This window comes from Ovis canadensis, chromosome 19, assembly GCF_042477335.2.
Source record: "Ovis canadensis isolate MfBH-ARS-UI-01 breed Bighorn chromosome 19, ARS-UI_OviCan_v2, whole genome shotgun sequence".
NCBI lineage: Eukaryota > Metazoa > Chordata > Mammalia > Artiodactyla > Bovidae > Ovis > Ovis canadensis.
The window spans coordinates 65,272,664-65,293,604 of NC_091263.1; the positions used below are offsets into that span (position 1 = coordinate 65,272,664).

At 45.3% G+C, this 20,941-nt stretch overlaps 1 protein-coding gene across 5 annotated transcripts in view; it reads right to left on the reverse strand.

Moving 5' to 3' along the window:
• Nucleotides 1-20,941, reverse strand: part of DAG1 (dystroglycan 1) — a 51,446-nt gene that overhangs the window by 12,624 nt on the left and 17,881 nt on the right. For 4 of the 5 annotated variants that reach the window (XM_069562116.1, XM_069562113.1, XM_069562114.1 and 1 more), the window contains exon 2: nucleotides 2,753-3,155. In XM_069562116.1, coding sequence (XP_069418217.1) covers nucleotides 2,753-3,037 — 285 coding nt within the window. In that variant the 5' untranslated portion in view covers nucleotides 3,038-3,155. Of the gene's footprint in view, nucleotides 1-2,752; nucleotides 3,156-8,947; nucleotides 9,035-20,941 lie in introns of those variants that run through there. The other variant, XM_069562117.1, reaches the window with a different exon arrangement.

A 20,941-nucleotide genomic window follows, 5' to 3' on the forward strand; every position in this document is an offset into this window, starting at 1 on the left:
GTTATTTTAACGGCATGAAAAAACTCCATTATGGTAAAGGCTTTTCAATCCTGTTTTACACATAGGGAAACCAAAGCTCCAGGAATGAAGTCAAGCTTTCTTTTTTTTTATTAAGTTTTTTTTTTTTTTTTTAATGTAGACCACTTTTAAAGTCTTCACTGAATTTGTTACAATATTGCTTCTGTTTTCTGTTTTGGTTTTCTGGCCACAAGGTATGTGGGAACTTGGCTTCCTAACCAGGGATCCAATCCACACCCCCTACACTGGAAGGTGAAGGCTTAACCCCACTGGACCACCTAGGAAGTCCCTGAAGTCAGGCCTTCTGATCTGATTCCCACCCCACACAACCCTGATGCTAAGACTGGGACGAAGAGTCACACAGTTTCATCTGTTTTTCTACAGGTTAATCAGCTACTAAATGGTCTGCTTTCCACAGATAAATATGCTCAGATAAAATCCTGTTTTCCTAATAAAATCTCTTTGCTCCCCTGGTGAGTAAGCCTGTTAAACATCTCTCTGCCAGCTACAGCAAATAGCCAGCTCGCTGTATCAACTCAAGGCAACTTTGGTCCAGAATAATCCATGTACAACATTCCAGTGGCCAACAGAACAAGGGTAATCAATCACTACAGGGTTTGGATAGTCCGAAGATGAAATGTGATGCTGGGTAAGAAATGTACTTCCAAAAGTGCCATTCTTCATCTAATAGTGAGACTAGAATCTGGCTTACTGGGCTATTATGAAGATTACATGGAAACCTTTTGCAAAGACTCTACAAGCCAGAAGGAGCTCCACAGAAGTGAGCTAGGATCTTCAGAAGTATGACTACCTCTGAAAACACGAGGCCACCCTAAGAGCAAGCTGTGACCTAAAGAGAGGGGGCCAAAAAGGGAAAGGAAGAGAACACAAGGAGGGTCAGGGGAGGAGTGACTCTGCCCAGATTCAAAGGGGCAGAGACACACCTCTCACTGCAAAGAGTGGTATGGAATTTGTGACCATTTCTAATCTAGATGCCCTAGGTTTGTGGGACAGAGAGGGGCAAGCTGGTGAAGACTCATTAGAGCTCACTTTGCTTTGACCAACGGAGTACAAAGGAAGTTCCAAGCCCAGGCCTTAAAAGATGGGCAGCTTTTACTTCCTGTATCTTGGAATACTCAGTCTTCCAAGGAATACCTGTACACAGGTACAACCAAGCTATTGTACCTGTGAGGAGATCCAAGCACCGTGGAAAGGTCTACGTGGGGAGAAACCGAAGACTTTGATGGGCAGCCCCAGCTAAGCTCCTCATCAACAGGCAGCACCACCTTGCCAGCCATGAGTGAGCCTCATGTTGGAAATGAGCCCTCCAGGCCCAGGTGAGCCACTCTGACTAGTGCGGCAGAGATGAGATCCCAGGTGAGCCCTAAAGCCCTGAATTCTTGGCCACAAAATTGTGAGCAAAACCAATTTTCCATTTCAAACCACAATTTTTGATGCTTTAAACATACCAATAATTCTCCAGGACACTATGTGTACACAGAAGTCTAAAATACAAAACTGATATAAAAACTACCATAACAAAGTATAGATCTTGGAATATTTTTAATTCATATTCAAGTCACGTCTCTGAGCAAAGTATGCTATAGCCCAAGGGCCAGAAAACTATGGCCATGAGTCAAATCTGGGCTGCCATCCGTTTTCGTACAGCCCATGAGCTAGACATATTTTTTACCATTTTTAAACGATTGGGGGGGGGGCGCGGAATCAAAAGAAGATACAGCATCATTTGATATGTGAAAATTATATGAAAGCAAAATTTCAGTTTCAGTGAAGTTTTTGAAAGTATGGTTTTACTGGAATAGGCTATGTGCATTCGTGTGCACAGTGTCTGCGACTGCTTTCATACTGCACTGGCCAAGAGGAGGAGCTGCAACAGAAACCATACAGCCAGCCAAGCCAGAAAAATACTTACTCTCTGACTTTTTAAAAAGTAAGTGTGCTGACCTCTGCTCTAGGGAGATGCACATAGCCTGAGGGGTGTTCCCCACCCACCCACCCAGCCACCTTGCAGACTCACTCAGGAGCTAGGGGAAATTCCATAACCCTAAAGGGATGGTCCTTCTTCACACAGAAGCTTCCTGGTGCACCAAATTTCCATCCTTCTTTGGCCATCTCTCTTCTGTTACTGAGATCTCAGGCTCCTTTGTTCTCTGGGTTGCTTGAGAACAAAGGAGATGAGGCGAGGCTGAAATTTATGTACTAATTTTGGGTCTTAAGGGACTGAATATATTAGTAAACATAGAACAGCCAAGCACAGCAAAACTCTTGATATTTACTTATACCTTGTATTTTTTAAATATTTTCAAAGCATTTAAAAGTTCCATATCTCTTGGGTTAATGAAAGGAGACAGCTTCCTTATACACAAGCCCTTCCATCAAATCCCTAACTTGATGACCAAAAAAATCTTCCAGGGAACAGATGTAAAAGCCTTTTAATAGTGACACTCTCAAAACGGGAGTAAGAGTAAAGGTTTCGGATGCTACTCTGAGGAACATGGGGACCCTCTACTGAATGTCAGCAGCTGTCCCTCTCTTAAGGAAGGAACGCTTAACAGGTCCTGAAAGAACTGAGCTCAGAATTGCCAGAAAACTGAAAAACTAAATTTCAACTAAAATAACCTGAAACTAACACTAAAATCAAAACTAAACTGCAAGATGAGAATTCTTCCTCAGTTACAGAATTCTTCCTTATTACAGTTCTATCCAGTCTCACCTTGATGACTTCTCCATTGGAGGCAATTAAATCTGTTGGGATGGTCACTCGAAATGAGCGTCCGACGACAGCCGTGCCATCAGGAATGCCGACCACCGTGGGAACAGCCTCGTGGAGGTCTGAGAGTGCTGAGTGCATGGACGCCTCGAGCTGGTTCTCCCAGTCCCTGGCGGCCTCCGAGGGTTCACTGGGCCAGTGGGACTGAGCCACAGCCACGGACAACAGAAGGAGAAAGGTCCTCCCCCAGAGGGGAAGCCACAGTGACGGGCCCACAGACATCCTCATTCCTGGTTCAAGTCTGTTCAGGCAGGTAAGTCTCTCCAAGAAAGGAAGCAAGGCGACGTGGTCCCAGGACTGGGTCCTCACCCTCTGCACACCTGCTCCATCTCAGAGCACCCAGAGCCTGAAAAAGAAGAGCAGACTCAGACTTCAGCAACTTCCACGGTTTCCAAGTTGAGCACAGGCAGTTAATACCCTCTAAGTGTTCCTGCCCAAAATATCTACCCTGAGTTGGATTAAGTCTCCCCCCGCACGGCCCAGGGTGAGAGCCACCAGCTACACGTGACTCCTGAACACTGGAAACGTAGCTGGTCCATTAAGTATAAAACACACAGCAGATTCTGAAAACTATGTATAAAAAAGGAATGTACAATATCTCATTAATACCTTAAAAATATTGGTTGCATATTAAAATAATATTTTGGATATAAAAATATCTAATAAAGTAACTATTAATAAATAGTACATAATAAAAATATTAAATACATAATTAAATCAACTCTACCTGCTTATTTTTATTTTTTTCCATATGGCTGCCAGAAAATATTAAATGACAGAGTGGATCACATCATATTTTTGTCGGGTAGTGCTGCTCTTGACCTAACTTCCAATTTATAGGAAACACAGGGCCATGAAGACACAGACAAATCTGCAATGTATGACAGGATCTTCTACAAGATAACTGATCTGGTCTTTCCAAATGCTGACACCTGTAAATATAAGGGGACTATTCTAGATTTAAAGACTGCAACCAGGCAGTGTGTACATCTTGACTGGACCCTAAACTTACTTTTATTTTTAATTAATTTTTTATTGAAGTACAGTTAAATTACAGTGTTAATTACTGTTGCACAGCAAAGTGACTCCGTTTCACGTCTATGTACATTCTTTTCCATATTCTTCTTAATCATGGTTCACCACAAGATACTGAACACCATCCCCTGTGCTATTCAGGAGGGCCTTGTTGTTTATCCATTCTACACATACCAGTCTGCATCTGCCAATTCCAAACTCCCAATCCAACCCTCTGCCACCTCCCACCAGCTTGGTAACCACCAGTCAATCTTCTACGTCCCTGATTTTGTTTCTGGTTCACAGATAGGTTCATTTGTGTTGGAGTTACTTTTTAAACACACACACACAGACACACACACACACACACACACACACGACCAGCTCCCAAAGGGATAACTGACAAATTCTGTATGTGGGCTGGACATTAAATTTATTGTTAATTTTCTTAGGCGAAATGATGGCAGTGTGGCTTAATAATATCATCCTCAATTCTGAAGTATTTAGAGATGAAGTGTCAAAAATCTCTGCAACTCATTTTGAAATGCTCCACTAGGGAGAAAAACGTGTGCACGTATACAAAGAGATAAGACAATGTGGCAAATACCATAAATACTTTTGGAAAAACTGAAATACCAAGTATTTGCACAGAGGAGTATGGCCAACTGCCCACTTCTTACACCCCCAATACTGCCTATTTGCACTCAGTGCTAGTGAACAAAATTTACTTGAACTTTCTTACTCCCCACCCCCAACAGTGCCTAAAACCCTGCACATTGTCCCCTGTCTGCCACACCAGCTTCAAGCAGCTCATGACCTGCACTGTGGGGCTTTCTGGGTGCCCACAGATGGCCACAACCTTCGCAAGCATTCCCATTCTGAAAAAGGAAGAAGCCCTGCCCTGAGCCAAGCTGTCTCGGGGCCACGTGATACTTTCTGACGTGGGTAATGAAAAGTAAATAAAAATGCTGAAGAAAACAAGGTCACTGAAACTGCCAGCATACTCTGAAGTCAGTGTAAGTCCAAGCCAAAGCCAAAAGGATTTTTTTCAATGTTGATTTTGCTATTCCTGTTCTTATTTTTTGAACTAAAATTCAGGAGACAAAAGCCAAGAAAGTATAACAATCCTGAGGGTTGGAAGTCCTATCCTACCAAACCAAGACTTATCACAAAGCTACTGTATCAGGTGGGGCAGAGCAGACAGCGGACTGCAGAACCAGGGAAAGTGGAAGTTGCTCAGTCATGTTCCACTCTTTGCAAATTCATGGACTATCCAGTCCGTGGAATTCTCCAGGCCAGAATACTGAAGTGGGTAGCCTTTCCCTTCTCCGGGGGATCTTCCCAACCCAGGGATCGAACCCAGGCCTCCTGCATTGCAGGCGGATTCTCTACCAGCTGAGCCACCAGGGAAGCAGAAGGAGAGTCAAAACCAGCTTGCAGAGACGTTCAAAGGCGCCAGGACAAGCGGCCATCTATGCAGAAAAAAAGCTAGGTTCTTCTGTCATTTCTCCACTGAAAACAAAACAAACCCCAGGTGGATTAGATACACAGTTGTAAAAAGAACTCTGAAATATAGTAGAATATCAGCATAAGGAAGGATTTCATATTTAAAAGATATCCAAAAACACAAAACTTAAAAGAAAAAGACAAATTGGACTTTCACTTCCAAGAAGATGAAGGAGGTATATTTCTCCTTAGTTTCCCACTAAATACAAGGGAAAATTCTAGACACTATATAGAAAAAAGAAACATGAGACTTTTTTTTAACATGAGACTCTTAAAAAAAGTCATGAGAAGAAGGCAGAGCAGCTAGGGACCCCAGGATTCAAGGAATGATAAAAGTAGCGAGCTCCCTGGGTCTTCTTTTTGACTCATATATCCCAGAATTGGGAGCTGAAGAAGCTGGCAACCCAGAAATGCCAACAGATGAGGCAAAAAACATCCTAACAAAAGTCTGTTCTCTTTAGCCAAAGGAGCAGGAAGGGGGTAGGCTAGCAAGACAGAAAACATTTAGACAATAAAAGCTCTATTTGAGCCAAACACCACAGAAAAAAACTGTGGCCCTACTCTTACCCATGCTGGTGAAGGCCAAGTGGGGAGCCTAGACTTCCACCCTCAGGAGGCTGTAATAAGACCCTCTAATATCTCCACTGCGGAAGGCGCTGGGACTTTCAGCCCCACTGGCCAGTAACAATGTACCACCCTCTTCCTCCAGCCTCATGGTATCAGTGGAAACTACTTGGGAACCTAGACTTCTATATATTCCCGGCCAAGTAACAAGCAGCAGCCTCTCCCCTTCCCTGCTGGATGGTGTCAGAGGAGGACTGGTGCAAAGTCAGAACTTTATAATCACTGCTCAGCAGTGGCGAGGCCCACAGAACTAGACCTAGAAATCTTTGCTGCAGCATGTAGCTTTTCTCGAGTGGTAGCAAGCGGGCTCCAGAGTGCATGGGCTTAGCAATGGCATTTCAAGGGCTTAGGTGTCCAATGGCATGAGGGGTCTTATTTCCCAGACCAGGGATCAAACCCAAGTTCCCTGCATCGGAAGGTGGATTCTTAACCACTGGATCACCAGGGAAGTCCCTATTTATGTAATGTTCTTGAAGTGACAAAATTTTTTAGAGAACAGATTAGTGGTTGCCAGGAGTTAAAGAGGGAGTTAGGACATGAAGGAAGCCGATGTGGCTTGAAAGGGTAGTGTGATGGATCCTTCTGGTGATGAAAAGGTTCTGTATTTTGACTATATAAATATCAATATCCTGCTTGTAATATTGTAATATTATTTAAGATGTTATCATGGGGGGAAATATGTATGGGTAAAGGGCATAGAGCATCTCTCAGTATTATTTTTAACAACTGCATATAAATCTACAGTAAAAAAAAAAACTGTTTTAACCTGCCCCCTAAAAAAAGAAATCAGAATTAGAATTTTAAATTTCTAAACAATAAAAGGATACCAGAAAGAAAGTAAAAAGGACCAACCACAGCCTGGGAGAGAGCTTTTTCAGGGCATACAGTAGCTAAAGGAGTCCTATCGAAATATATCAGGTACCCTAAAACAAACAAAAAAAAAGGTTGAGGAGATAACAAGTACTTTACAGAAAATCTGAATAGCAACAAACATACAAAAAGATGCTCAACCTCACTAGTCATCAAGGGAAAGGAAATTAAAGCAACGTGAAAAACACGTCTGCCCACCAGACTTGCCAGCAGTATTAAATGCCATACTTCTCAAGGGGAATACCAAATAACTTTGGACTTAGAAGCCGGGGTCCTGCAGGCATTGGTGCCAAGAACAGCTTAACTCCCAGCGAGGTCCTCTACCAGGAAAGGCAAGGTAGGAAACACCCAGACTCTCCAACAGCTGGTGTTCACTGCACCCTGGGTGGAGGTCTTCTCCTGAGACCCTTATAAACTGCCGCAAATTAAAAGCTTTTCTTGAAGCTCTTTTCTGTTTTCGTTTGCTAGTTTGCTTTTAAACATCTCCTAGTTTCTTAACTGTCTGGGCTTCTGTACCCTTTTTACAGTTTATCACTTAATTTTTAAAATTTTCTGGATCTTGTGTTTTATAGTATCTTAAATTGTAACACTAGAGTTTCTTTTACTGTTCCATAGTGCTTTCTCCAATGGCCTTTTCCTTTCCTGTACATAGTAATTATTATTTAGTAAATGGTGCAGCTTAATCAATACCCCAAGACTGTAAGTTGTGGAAGGCAAGGGCGGGAATGCAATCACTGATATATGCCAAGCACACACATAATACATGAATGGAGAGGATACAAGAGGTGTTTGTTTTTTTAAATTTTGTTCCCATGTCTTCACTCTTCTGTGCACTTACTTTTCTATTTATTAGATCCAGACGATCTTTTACTTTTCTGATCCGATTCTCCATTTAAACATTCTCAGCTTATGTGAAAACAAGCCAACAGTATGAGACACACCCTTTCCTAGCAAGAACACAAGCTCAGTCTGCTATCTGCAGACACATGACGACACGGGGTATCTGGTTCATGAGCATGACTAAGTGCCTGCATTTAGCAAGCGGGCAACCAGGGCATAGCTCCAACTGCTGCTGTGTGGTGGTTTTCCATGTTCTGGGGAGAAAGGTCTTCTTGAAAACTGGCCTTGTATCGTTCTGATACTGGCTTCCTATAAACAAGGGTCAGGCTCCCTGTGCTAGGAACTTGTCAGGCTGGATCCAAACGCCAGGATTAGGACATCCCTCTGGGAGGTTTTTACACAGAGTCATATAGTAGGTCATGAAGAGGTGGAGGCACTACAGAGCTCCTCCTCCCTATTTTTCGGAACCAAGGCCTAAAAGAGAGGTAAACACTCAACCATGGTCACATACAACCTGTGGTGAGAACATGGTGGGAGGAGAAGGTGCCCAGGAACCAGAGAAAGACTACGATCAGAGTCACCCAGTCTCCCTGACACAGCTGCTCACTTCAGCACTGCACATGCACACTCACAGGATACCCTCTGGAACCAGGAAACGCTAGCAGTAGCCCAAGGATGCTTCTTAGCTGAACTCACCACTGTGTGGCTGATAGAGGCTGCCAAAGCTCTCCTGCTGAGAAGTGGGTAGTGGTTTTGGGCAACGTACTCCTCTGTGCCGGTCCCCAGTGCAATGTCCACCACCGAGTCTGAGCTGAGCGCTGCTCCAGACCCCAGCAAAACCCAACTCTGTGAAGAGGACCTTCCCAGAGCCCGGGTGAAGCCCCTGGCACTCTGAACACCTGCTGGGCCAGCCACGGCATACAGTGTGGGAAACGGGCACACTTCCTTTCTCCAGCTGTGACGCTGGGGACTCTCCAGTGATGGGCAGAAACAGAAAGCCAAGTTTTCAGCAGTTGTCTACAAAGTGGTGTCCTTTGTAAAACAAAATGTGGCCAACCTGCCTTGGAGGCAGGTGCATTCAAGTTGACCACATCAGGCAGCAGGGACACAACTAGAGAATCAACAGTAATTACTCGATGACAGACGAGGGCCCCAGACACTGGAGGCAGAGTTCACCGGGAATGAATCCTCCTGGCCTCCCTCCTGTCACTAATCCCTATCTCTAGGCAAATGAAGCATGTGGAGGGGGTGGGCAGAGCATCCTGTGACCCTGTCCAGACACACCTGGATCCCTGGGAACTAGACGACTCCCTCTGGAATTCCAGCCCCAGCAAGGAAGCAGTTCTGTTCCACTAAGGTCATCTCCCAGACCTGCAAGTACCGCAAACACAGAGGAGGCTCAGGCAATAACTTTCCACTCAAAAAACTCGAGCAACAAATGCATACATGGCACTAACACAATTCATAGTGAACGCAATGTTTCCTCGCGTGCAGGAAAAACCCACAGAGACTGAAACTTTAAAATAACTTAAATAACATCTCTAAGAGAATGGCTCCCTACTAGTTTTTACTTTCTAGGAATGAAGGAAAAGTTGTGGGATTCAACCCATTATTAACCACACAAAATGAGGCAGAGGGAGCCTACTCCACCATTGCCAGGAACCCCTACATCTCCAACAGCTATGTTAGCTACCTAAAAATAGTAGCTCCGCTTCCCAGTTGCTACCATTCACCATGGTAATTAAGACATGTAAGGAAAATGGGGTTTGTCTTTTTAAAACCAAATGAAAGTAATAACATTCCATGGCTTTATTTTAAATGGTGAAAAGGAATAATCTTAACTGAAACAACCACTTTAGGTTCCATCCAGCAAGAAGGCTTTTGTCCAGACACTCCGAAGTTAAAAGTAAACATTACATGTCTATTATTAATCTAAAAATCCAGGAGAGTTAACCAGTTTAAAACTGCTCAATCTGACTCCCAACAAGATGTACTCAACACAATGGACAACTATAGTGTGAAGTCACTGTTTACTTGGGTTTTAAATACCAAAAAGATGGGCAGATTTCTCTGCTCTGAGTTTAAAACAGGCCTTTTTCACACCTTGGTCAGATAAGGAAGGCGCTGAGCCAAGTCACTGGTGAAGATGCAAGGTGTCACCTTCAAATTGTTCACAGCACGCAGGAGGCAGGAGAGGTTCCCCTGACACGAGGCAGGTTCCTGTCTGGCCTGTGTGGCATGGGAGCATCACCAGACGTGTGGGGGCAGCCTGGCAAAGACAGCAGCAGGGAGCTCAGGAATGCACCAAGCGTCCGGGGCCACATACACAGCCAGAGACTTAAAAGTAAACAAAAAAATTGTGGGAGGAAAATATGACCTGTGAGAAACAAGCACTACTCAACACTCTATCGAACAGAAACACTATGTGAACACCTTTCTCGCTCGGAGAACTCTTGCAGACGTTCAGTGATCAGATACCAAAAGCGGAGGTCCAGGAAGGGCAGTGGTTTCTGCTGCCGGTGGTGTGGTTTTCTCAACAAAGGCAGGAAGTAAAAGTCTTCTACCTGGGCACAAACCCGTTCAGATGCAAACACGTCCCAGAGGAAAGGGAGAAAGACAAGGTTCAGAAGCCAGGGCCAAATGGCCATTTCTCCACTAGACTGTGACTTCAAACCTGGGTAGGTTTTTAACATCCTATGTGATACAGCTCACGGGAAAACCAGCTCCTTCTACACTCCACTGAACTCCACATGCTGCTGTTAAACATTACTCAGTACTCAAGTGCACACTGAAAACAACTGGGATGGTAAACTTTTATGCTGTTTATCACAATTTTTAAAAAAGTTAATGGTTAGGGTGGCAAACTTTGTTATATATATTTTACTAAAATTATAGATATTTCTTGAAACTCCACATCACTCAAGAGTTATACCAATTAGACTTTAGGAAAAACACTTATATGAGCCTTAGATCAACTTTTAATTATTGATTAAAAGTGCCTCAGGCAAATTCCCTGGCGGTCCAGTGGTTTGGGCTCTGCGCTCTCACTGTCAAGAGCCTGGGTCCGATCCCTAGTTAGGGAATTAAGATCCCATAAGCTGTATGGTACAGCCAAAAAACAAATAAAAGTGCCTCGGGTAAGGGACCAAGGCTGGAAAAGGATAAACTGAGAGCCCAAACACAAGGACCAGGCCTAACTGTCTGTTTGGCTGCAGCAGCTGGACTTTGCAGGTGGGGCAGAAGCAGTGGAGTAAGTGTGAGAGGTAGGTGGCCAGACCCAGCAGAAACTAGCAGGAATGAAGAACTCCATTCACATCCCCTGTGGCATCCAAGAACCCAATTAAAGTACAATCAGCCCAAAACAGCCCAACAACAATTAACACTTCAGCGCATGTTTACCGACTGCCTACTCTGTACTATGTGCGAGGCTTCATTTGCTACGCATGTAGTCTTTCCAAGTTTCATACAAAAATAGTCAATTGAGATTTACATACATCACTAATAAGAGGCAATAAATGAAATACTCATATGTTATACACAAGAGGCAATAAACTAAACACAAGTGTTTTTCAAGCAGCTGCTTACTAGAAAATACAAGTTGCAATGATACCCCAAACTTCCTCTGGCTATCCAACCCATCTCAGGACAGAGGTAGGGCTGGGATAACACTGTAAGGGCAGGATGGCTGGGACCTGTCGGGTCAAGGCTGGACGCCAAGGGTTGCCCAGAGAGGAGGGGAGGAACAGAGGTGCCCCTCCTGGTGGGGTCTGGGGCCACACAGGCTCTGCCGCCCTCTCCCCTACTGGCGCCGAGCACCAAGCAGGCCCTCAGCAGATACCAGCGTATAGCGACAGGGTTTCCACTGAATCCCCGAAATGATCCACCAAGCACAAAGCAAATAATCATCTGACTTCACACTTTGAGGGCTTCCCTTGTGGCTCAGCTGGTAAAGAATCCCCCTGCAATGCGGGAGACCTGGGTTCGATTCCTGGGTTAGAAAGATCCTCTGGAGAAGGGAAAGGCTACCCACTCCAGTGTTCTGGCCTGGAGAATTTCCAAAGAGTTAGTTAGACATGACTGAGCAACTTTCGCTTCACTTCACACTTTGAAGTTAAAAGCTGAGCTTTGTGATATTTGTTTCCACTGTTCTACAAAAGACTAAAAATAAGTATCCTGAAAAAAAAAAAAATAAATAAATAAATAAAAATAAGTATCCTGACTCAAAACTAACATTCTAACTAGGCTTCAGTGAATTAAGATTAGAAAAAGATAGCTGACTGCTGGCCTTCCTGACCTAACTAGCTAATCAGATTTCAGAACAGAGGAGTGAGACGAAATATCTCGGAGGCCCCAGCCACTACCAGCTCCCTCCTCAGGTCCCACATTCCTGCAGCTCCCTTGACCCCGCCAGCAACTTCTCAATACAGGCGTCAGGAGCCAGACAGGGGAATCCCGGCACAGCCCCTGGGACTGGGAGCTCTTGCACCTCACAGGAAGATGCCATTGTTCTGGGTGTTTATCCAGGCAAATACGCAACCTTCAGCATTAAAGCTATGACCTGGGTGGGAGGTAGGAGGGAGGTTCAAGAGGGAAGGGACATATGTATACCAATGACTGATTCATGTTGACGCATGGCAGAAACCAATACAATATTGTAAATCAATTATCGTCCAATTAAAAAGAAATAATTATAAAAAAATAAAGCTATGACTTGCTTTAGACTATAACCTTTTGGGGGGGGCCACATTCTTAAGTCCCAACCATGAAGAACATTTGAATCACGCCAGAAATGGCCAGATCAACAAACCTTGTTTACAAAAGGACAAGACAAAACTAGCACCCACTCCGTTTGCTCAGACTTTCTCGCTCGCGGAATTCCTTCCCTCCCACATATGGCTCTGTCTAATTGGGCTTTCTACCTACCTCAGCCTTGCCACAGCTACAAATCCAAATAATCACAAACTTCTCTGGTCGGTTTTAGAGGTTTGCTTCCAAAGGCTGGAGCAAAAAAGTCAAAAGATGGCCTTGCAGACTCTGGGAACCCCTGCGCTGGAAAGCCACAGTGACTCTGTGACCAGGCAGTCAAGCAGTGAACAAGACCAATGCTGAGAAGGTTATGCCATGCGTGACCTCAGAATCAGGCCTGGAGTGGAACGGACTTACATCTGAGCTGAACACAGCTGAAGAAACCCTTGAGGACACCCTTGTCCTCACCTCCCACTGCTTCTACCTCCTCGTTCTGCAGGCTTTGATCCCTCCCTGAGCACAAAGGAAGAAGTGGGTGTCCACTCAGTGGTAGTTATTTGGAAATTCCTTCCTGACTTTTAGAACCCAAGGATTCAAAATTAAAAGCAAAAGCAGATAAGGGGAGGACAAACGCAGAGGACTGTCTGTCTTATCAAAAGGGTGCAGACACAGTTTACCTCTTCCCAAGTACTGGGGGGACAGTAGCAGCTACCAAGTATAGTACTTTTCAGCAGTGGCCAGCCTTTCCTGATGCACAAAGATGTTGTTTTCTTCTCCTAAATTTCCAAGCTGGGCTACCATCAAGCAAGAGTGGACTCCCACAGCACAATTGAACAAAGATTCCCACCAGCCCATAGCTTCATTCTTCAGATACTCTTCACATATTCTTTTCCCAAGGATCTTCAACTGGCTTCTAATGCGAACACCAAGGCACCCTGTACCCTTCCCAGGCTCTAGGTAAATCATTTGTGCTGGGAGCTAACTGCCCCTTTTATAAATGACAAGTTTATTTCATGTCTTCTCATTGTATACCAAATCCAGTGAACCTTAAAAGTTCTGTGGTCTTAAGAACAGAGCTAATCAAGAGTCAGGAACCTCTGCATTTATCTTACACAGGGATAAAGCAGACACTGTGAGGGATTCATAGCAACATAGTCCTTCTAACAGGCTGGCCCTCTAAGAACCACAGGGGTAGCTGCTGCCACCCAGCACAACGTCCTTGGTCGGGAAAGGAGACAGGAAGGCAGAAAGGTCACAGGTAAAGAGAAAGTGTAAGTAAACTAGAGGGAGCTCTGTTTCTAACTTCTCAGACCCAAGCTGCCCCACCCCCAGAGCCTGACTGCTAAGAGAGGACTTGGTCTCTGCCTCTCCAAGTGTCCCGTCACCTAGCCATCCCTTGATAAGATTTCTGTACAGGGGAGTGGGCAAAGCAGAGACAAGACAGTCAGGACAACAACCGACAAGAACCAGAGAGAGTGCCCTCCACACCCTGTTCAAGCTGTTTATCCTCAGGCAGCGAGCTAGGCTGGAGACACATTAGTGGGATGAGAAAAAGGCACAAAGACCACAGTCCTCACTCTCTAGATGGCTCCTGTAGGGTCCTTTCTGGGGTTTCACTGACTGTTACAATGCAAGTAGATGTCTCACCATCAACATGACTCAGAACTGGACAGGGAGCAAACAGAGCCTCAAGCTCCTTGGAGATGCTTCTCATCCGAAGGGAGAGAGCAGCCCTCCAGTCCTGTGCCAGAATCACTGCCTGGATCACTGAGATCACTGCCTGCTGTATTCAGCCAATGAGTAGAAGAAAATCTTGACTTCTTTGTGACAAAGAACTAAGGAAAGTAAATTCACCAGTTATCAGGAGCATTTACCTAAAGTGTAGCTTTTTTGTTTTCAAGTCAAGCTCTCTTTATGAACTCATAGTCCTCAGACACCTCAAGTCACTCAAGCTCTCTAAGGCTAAGAAACAGGAAGTCACCCAGCATGCTCTTGACACCAGAGTTGCCACCTCTCGTACCTCAAAGATTAGTGCAGCTGCGAACTCGAGCAGCGGTCTCTCAGAGGGTCCACCCTGTAAATGACCGCAGCTAGTTCAAAGAAGAACAATTTAAAGCGTGCACATGTTTTTTGGTTCACCTGCAATGCAACCAGGGACCTCAGCTATCTCTTGCTTTTACAGACGATTACGTATTTGATTTTGACACTGACCGTGGAGCCAGGAAAGCGACAAGGCCTGAACCTCAACAGGCATCTGAGACCCAGTGAACACCTCACACAGGACTGGGTGCACCTGCCTGGTACTGATTACTCCTCTGTAATCACATCCTGCGGGATGACCCACAGCAACAAGTAGAGGGCCTGGGCACTGAGGCCTGTAAGAGGTTGGTGCACGGCAATTATGGGATGGGGTACAACAAGCTTTAAAGGAATCACACCCGACACATTCTCAAGGAGAACGGACATGTTCTAATTTCACCTACACCTTAACAGGGAAGCAGTGGTCCTGCCCAACAGAACCTCAGATGTGGCGATCCTCTGGGGATGGGACAGGAAAGAGGTCTATGGTTACCAAAGGTCGCAGCAGTCCAGAGTGGAGAGCCACCAGCCTCCTAAATGCTGCTTCCTCGGGAAACTCACCCACCTCAGTCCTTCATTAACCAATTAACCCTTCACTATGGCTTCCCTTCTTTACTAAATCCTCAGAATAGAGACAGCCCAGGGGCTGTATCTGATTTGTTCACATTGTCCTAACGATGGCACGGGGGAACACAGGCCAGATCCAGGTCTTCCCACGACACCAGAACCCACCTGGGGGGACTATGTCAAAGGCCACCTGACACCTCGATGGACACCGCCGTTACTCCAAAGCTCTGACAACAGAGAGAAGGGCACAGCCTCGTGGAGCTGGGCTTCAGGCAGTCCACAGCCCTGAACAAGGCTCCCTGGCATCCATATTCAGGTATATCCTTCCTCTTCAGAAACTAGCTCAGTGGTTCTGCTAATTTCTCTAATAGTTAAGCAGAAATAAATTATTTTTGAGCAGATGAAACCTTTTTTTATTTTGTTGCTAAAGTCCATCTCACTCTGTTAATGTCGTGCGTTCACTTTTTCCCCTTATAGCAAAAATGAAGAACTGGAACTCCTTTATTCAGTTCATGAAATGCCTTTATTGAACTGCAACAAGATTAAGTAACTGAATACAAAATTAGATTTATTTTAAAAGACTTCAGTAAATAAACATATGTACCATATGCATCCATATCCTGGTTTCTAACTGCTACTTTAACTAAAAGAAACCAACGCTCCTTGTGGAAAGGGTTGACGCCAGGCCGGGGAAAGAAACCTGAAACGTCTTGTTGCACTGGAAAGTCAGGAAGTGCTCAAACCACGATGGAGACATGTCAAAAGAACACAGGAGCCGGCCTCTGTGTTCCTGCTAGCCAAACCTGGGACAATTTGGGCGTCAAAATGAATAACGACAAGAATGGGTGATGTCACACTAAGTTATCAATGTGAAGTCACATACACAAAGCAATGAATGGAGGCGAGAAGGCTCTTCGAGTGAGATGACAATACAGAAGGAATGACGGTCTTAGAAGCATCACTGCATGCTGAAAGCAGAGGGTCCAAGTCTGATGAGGAACAGGATACTTACATAGTGTCCTCCCATGAGTTACTTATTAATTGCAAAGGAAAAAACAGCAACTTCACAGAGGAAAAACTGTCAGGTACCTTCCCAGCCAGGGCTGACCATCAGGACAAACCAGCACTGTGCACCTACTCACATGGGGCTGGTTATCAAAGACACTGCTGGAGCAACTGAGGACTCTAGACATGGAATTATTAACAGATTAGACACTGTACCAATGTGATATTTCCTCATGTTGACAGACATACTGTGGGCATGTAAGAGAACATCCTTATTCTTAGGAAATACATGATTAAGTATTTAGGAGTAAAGGGGCATGGTGTTTGCCACTCACTCATGGATGGTTCAGGAGGAAAAAAAATGTATATATAGAGAAAAGAAAGAATGACAAAGCAAAAAGGAGGCAAAACAGAAACAGACAGTGGCCCAAGGTAGCGTATTTAGGAGTTCCCTGTACCACTCTAGCAATTTTTCTGCAAGTCTGAAGTTGTATCCAAATTTTGAGTTAGAAAACTACAAGCTATGTGATATGAAAATAAGTGCTAAGAGAAAGGAAGGTGGGGCATGGTCTGCCTGTCTCATGACCTCAGTTCTTCCCCGACAAAGCAGCAATGTTCATCAGCAGTTGTGAGGCAAAGTCAGTAGATGAGCTCTGTGAACACCGATGGCCTAAGCAACCCTCATCCTAGCACTCACCTCACCCCCCTGCACTCTGTCAACCAGCGTCCCAGGCCCTAAGCTCCGTGACTACGTGGTTCAAAACACAGCCCACCAGGTCCCTAAGTCCTCCTCTATGAGGCGAAATGGGAGTATCTTAAAACCATTTCCCTCTAGAAACACTACAAACTATACCAAAAAAGGACTTTGTTTATTTGTTTTAAAATTGACTCGGATGATAATGGAAGAAAATGTCACACTGGGGCCTGAAATTACTACACTGGGCTATGTTTGCTCAAGATTAAAAATAGTTTCATCCTTCCTTCCCAGGAGCCTTCCCTCCTGGAGGGAAAAAACTCCTGACCAGACCTTCACCAAGTTCAGAGGCCCCAGAGCTAAACACAAGCTCTGGGCAGGCTGAAACTAGAGTTTCCCAGTATCAGATTTCCCACTAACAATCCCTGGGCATGATACAGAAGACACACAGTAAGCATTGCAATGATGCCATCAGCTGTCAGGTCCTTTGGACTTACTGCAATAAAAGTAATTCAAATGGAGGTGACACAAATTTCACCAATATCCTACGACGTACGTATGTGAGAGGCGGGGTTTCTTCAGCAGCTTTCCACAAATTACACATTTAAAGTGTCTCTAAACACTTAAACTAGGACATCTCTTTTTATTTCATTCTTACAAAGTTCAAATGGAATCACATAGCTCATAACTAATACTTTCCACACTTTACTAGAACTGGAAGACCTCCGCTCGAGTGAGCAGACCCGCCTCCTCACCCTCTACCGCTGCGTGTGGCACAGGCCTGTCCAAGTTTCCTGCGTGCTCTGGTCTGAAGGGTGCTCTCTCCCTCTCAGACGTGCATGCTTCTGGAGAGAAACTGGTGGATAAAATCCTGGATATAGAATTGCTGGGTCAAAGGTTATGTACCTTAGAACTGCTACAGACTGGCAAAATACCCTTCAATGTACATTCCAACTGAAAGAAATGAGTAACTTTTCCCTTACTTTCACTAAAACTGAGTTACTGTTAAACTCCTTTATTAATAACATGAGATGGAAGAGGAAGGAGGGAGAGACTGGTTCAAAGAGCATGAGATGGCCTGCCCCTCTCATGCTGCTGGATTAATGGGCAGAGTGGGCAGCAGGTGTCATAATTCAAGCTGGGAGTAATGGTGCTTCACAGTTAGCCAGTGCGAAAACAGGGGAGCGTGAGTGTCCAGATGACTAATGAATCAAAACATGGCACTATGTTTTCCTAGTCAGACTTGACTACCTCAGAGCAAAATTGCTATGGAAAATTTACGAGCTAATTACTCCCAATAATAAGGTATCTGTGGTGCTCTCTGCTCCTATTGTGGGCCAGCCCTGGGCCCGGGTGCCTCTTGGGCCCACCCCAGAACAACTCTGGGCTCAGGGTAGTAGGGACACAAATACAAGTGCTGAGCCCAAGGAGAGGGACGCTAGAGGGTACTTGGGGGCTCCTGAGTCTAATCTTCATACTGTAGCTTCACTTTTCTGAAAATTTTCTAAACCGTATCGCTGAATCTAAGTTTGAGGCCTGTTGTCTTTCAACTGAGGGGCAGGGTCTCAGAGGAATGCTGGAGCCCAGCTGTCCTGGGGGTCACACCCTCCAGACTCCAGCAGCACTGCGGAAGAGCCATCTGTCCCAGACCAGTGCAGCCGTCCAGGACAGGCAGTTATGTGTCTGAGCACAAAAGAGGTACTCACCAGTCCATTCCCATCTTCCTCTCCGATCAGCCTAACTTGTACCAATTAATGCCAATCAATCCAACAGAAAGTGGTGCCCACCGCAGTGATGGACCCACCACCGTCCTAAGATGACCCTCCCAGCTCTACACCATGCTGGCCCCTGGTTCAAGAACTGCCAGCAAAAGCAGGCGACACAGGCAACTCGATAAAGACGAAGGGGAGACAGGAACTGGGAACCAACTCTACCATGAGGACAGAGAGGAGCAGGAAGCCCGTCAGCAGCCGCTGTGGTTCCATTACCTGTTACAGGCACACATTAAACTACCGATGGATGAAGTGACAGGATGTCTGAGATGTGCTCCAAAACAACGGCGGGTGCAGGGGGACAACAGTCGGGAGTGTGAACGCGCAAGACTGGCCCATTGATGAGTGGAAGCTGATGGATGGTGGAGCTGGTGACAGGCCCAGGGGATTCATATTACTCTGTCTTTGACTGCACTTGAAATTCTCCACAAGACCAAAAACAAAACACAACAAAGGCATACCAAGAAAATTCCCAGCAATTTAAATGTGAAGTGTATCTAAGTCACTCTTAGGTGTTAGAAGCCATGGAAAAGAATGGCTTTTTATCAGTATTATTCATAATAGCCAAAAGTTTAAACTACCCACATGTCCACCAACAGGAAAAGCAGTAGATCGTGGTATATTCATGCGTGAAATACTACAAAACAAAAGAGAACAATCTGCTGTACAGACCCACAAAGATGTCAGAGACCTAACATTCAGCAAAAGACAGGCTCCTCCAAGTACATGTACTCTATACCACTGCACTTACATAAAAGTCAAGAAAAGTGTGAGACTTCACTGGTGGTCCAGCAGTGAAGAACTCACCTTACAATGCATGGAATGTGAGTTTGACCCCTGGTGGCGGAACTAAAATCATGCCACAACTAAGACCCAACATAGTTAGTTAAGTTGCTCAGTCGTGTCTGACTCTTTGCAGCCCCATGGACTGCAGCCCACCAGGCTCCTCCGTCCATGGAATTCTCCAGGCCAAACAAATAAAGGTCATGAGGAGCAAAACCAGGCTCAAGGCCAGAACAGTGGTTACCTCTGGGGAGATGCTGATTGGGTAAAGGCATGAGAGAAACTACTGGAAATTTTCTATATCTCAATGGTCTATACATATGTAAAACTGTCAAGCTGTACATTTATGATTTATACATATTGCTACATGTAAATTTTGCCTTGGCTGATTTTTACAGTGAGAGTTAAAAAAAAAATCAAACACTACTACTAAGCAGGCGATTCAGTGAAACAACATCTATAACAGAATAAATGTTCAAGATTGAGATGACTCTGCTCTGGCCTGGGATCATTTTGGTTGGGGTCTGCTACCTACTTGCCACTTGTTAACACTTGAGGCAAAAGCAAGGACTCCCTCTAAGGACCTTCACTCCTAAGGACACCAGAGCAGCCAACACCAGAAAACATGGCTTTAACTCCTGCTTCACCACCTGAGCAACTAGGCAGAGCTGCGGTTTGGACCTCATCAAATTCCAAGGAATTCAATTCTTAAATGTAGTGGTACAGATCTCGAATACAGGAAATTCAGCACTCCCCTCCCTGCCATGCCCGCTGCTGACATCAGCTCCTTTGGGCAGCTCCTGAGCGGTGCCCAGAAGCCTCTCTGGCCCTTCCACCAGCACAGCCCACACCTCCCTGACTCTGGAATTCCTTACATTCTCCTCCCTAAAGGACAACCCTCAGAAAACTTGGATTCAAGGCAAGAAAACAAAGCCTGCTCAGCCTCCTTAGGCCTAAGCAACCTTGATGCACACAGAGGATGCAAAAATCTGAATGCACCTGGCTTCAAAAGTATTTAAGCATAAAAATAAATGGAATTTTTAATGTGTGACTTAACAACACAATGAAAACACCACATAGCACCAGGGGAAGGCCAGATCAATTCTGATACATCAATCACAAGACACCTCTTCTCAGTGGCAGTTACCATCTGAAAGGCAATGGGCTTGCTATATATTGGGTTGGCCAAAAAGCTCATTTGGGTTTTCCCATTACAGCATATGAAGAAACCCAAACTCTTCAGCCAACCCTACTCACAGGTAGAGGCCAGCTGTGAGCAGAGCCCTGATCCTCCAGGGCCTCACAGCAACAGCTGATCTGGCAGCAACGCTCTGAGGTGACCACGTGGTTGGCCCCACACCAGACCCTAGCTCAGGCTGCCCATCAAATTTTGGGGGTAAGCTGGGGTGGGCTTCAGACAAGGAAGCCAGGACTAGCGGACAAGTCCCTGGGCTACCATCACACTGAAGCAACACTCATCTTGGCCCTCCACATGCCCCCCTCTCCAGCCACCAGCCAACAACACTGGCAGCTGACATGCCTCCCCATCCTGTCAGGCGAGTCTCTGCACCCAGGGCTGGAGACCAGCAGGTGAGGCCACGACCACACCCCACACAGGGTCCCACTATCCTC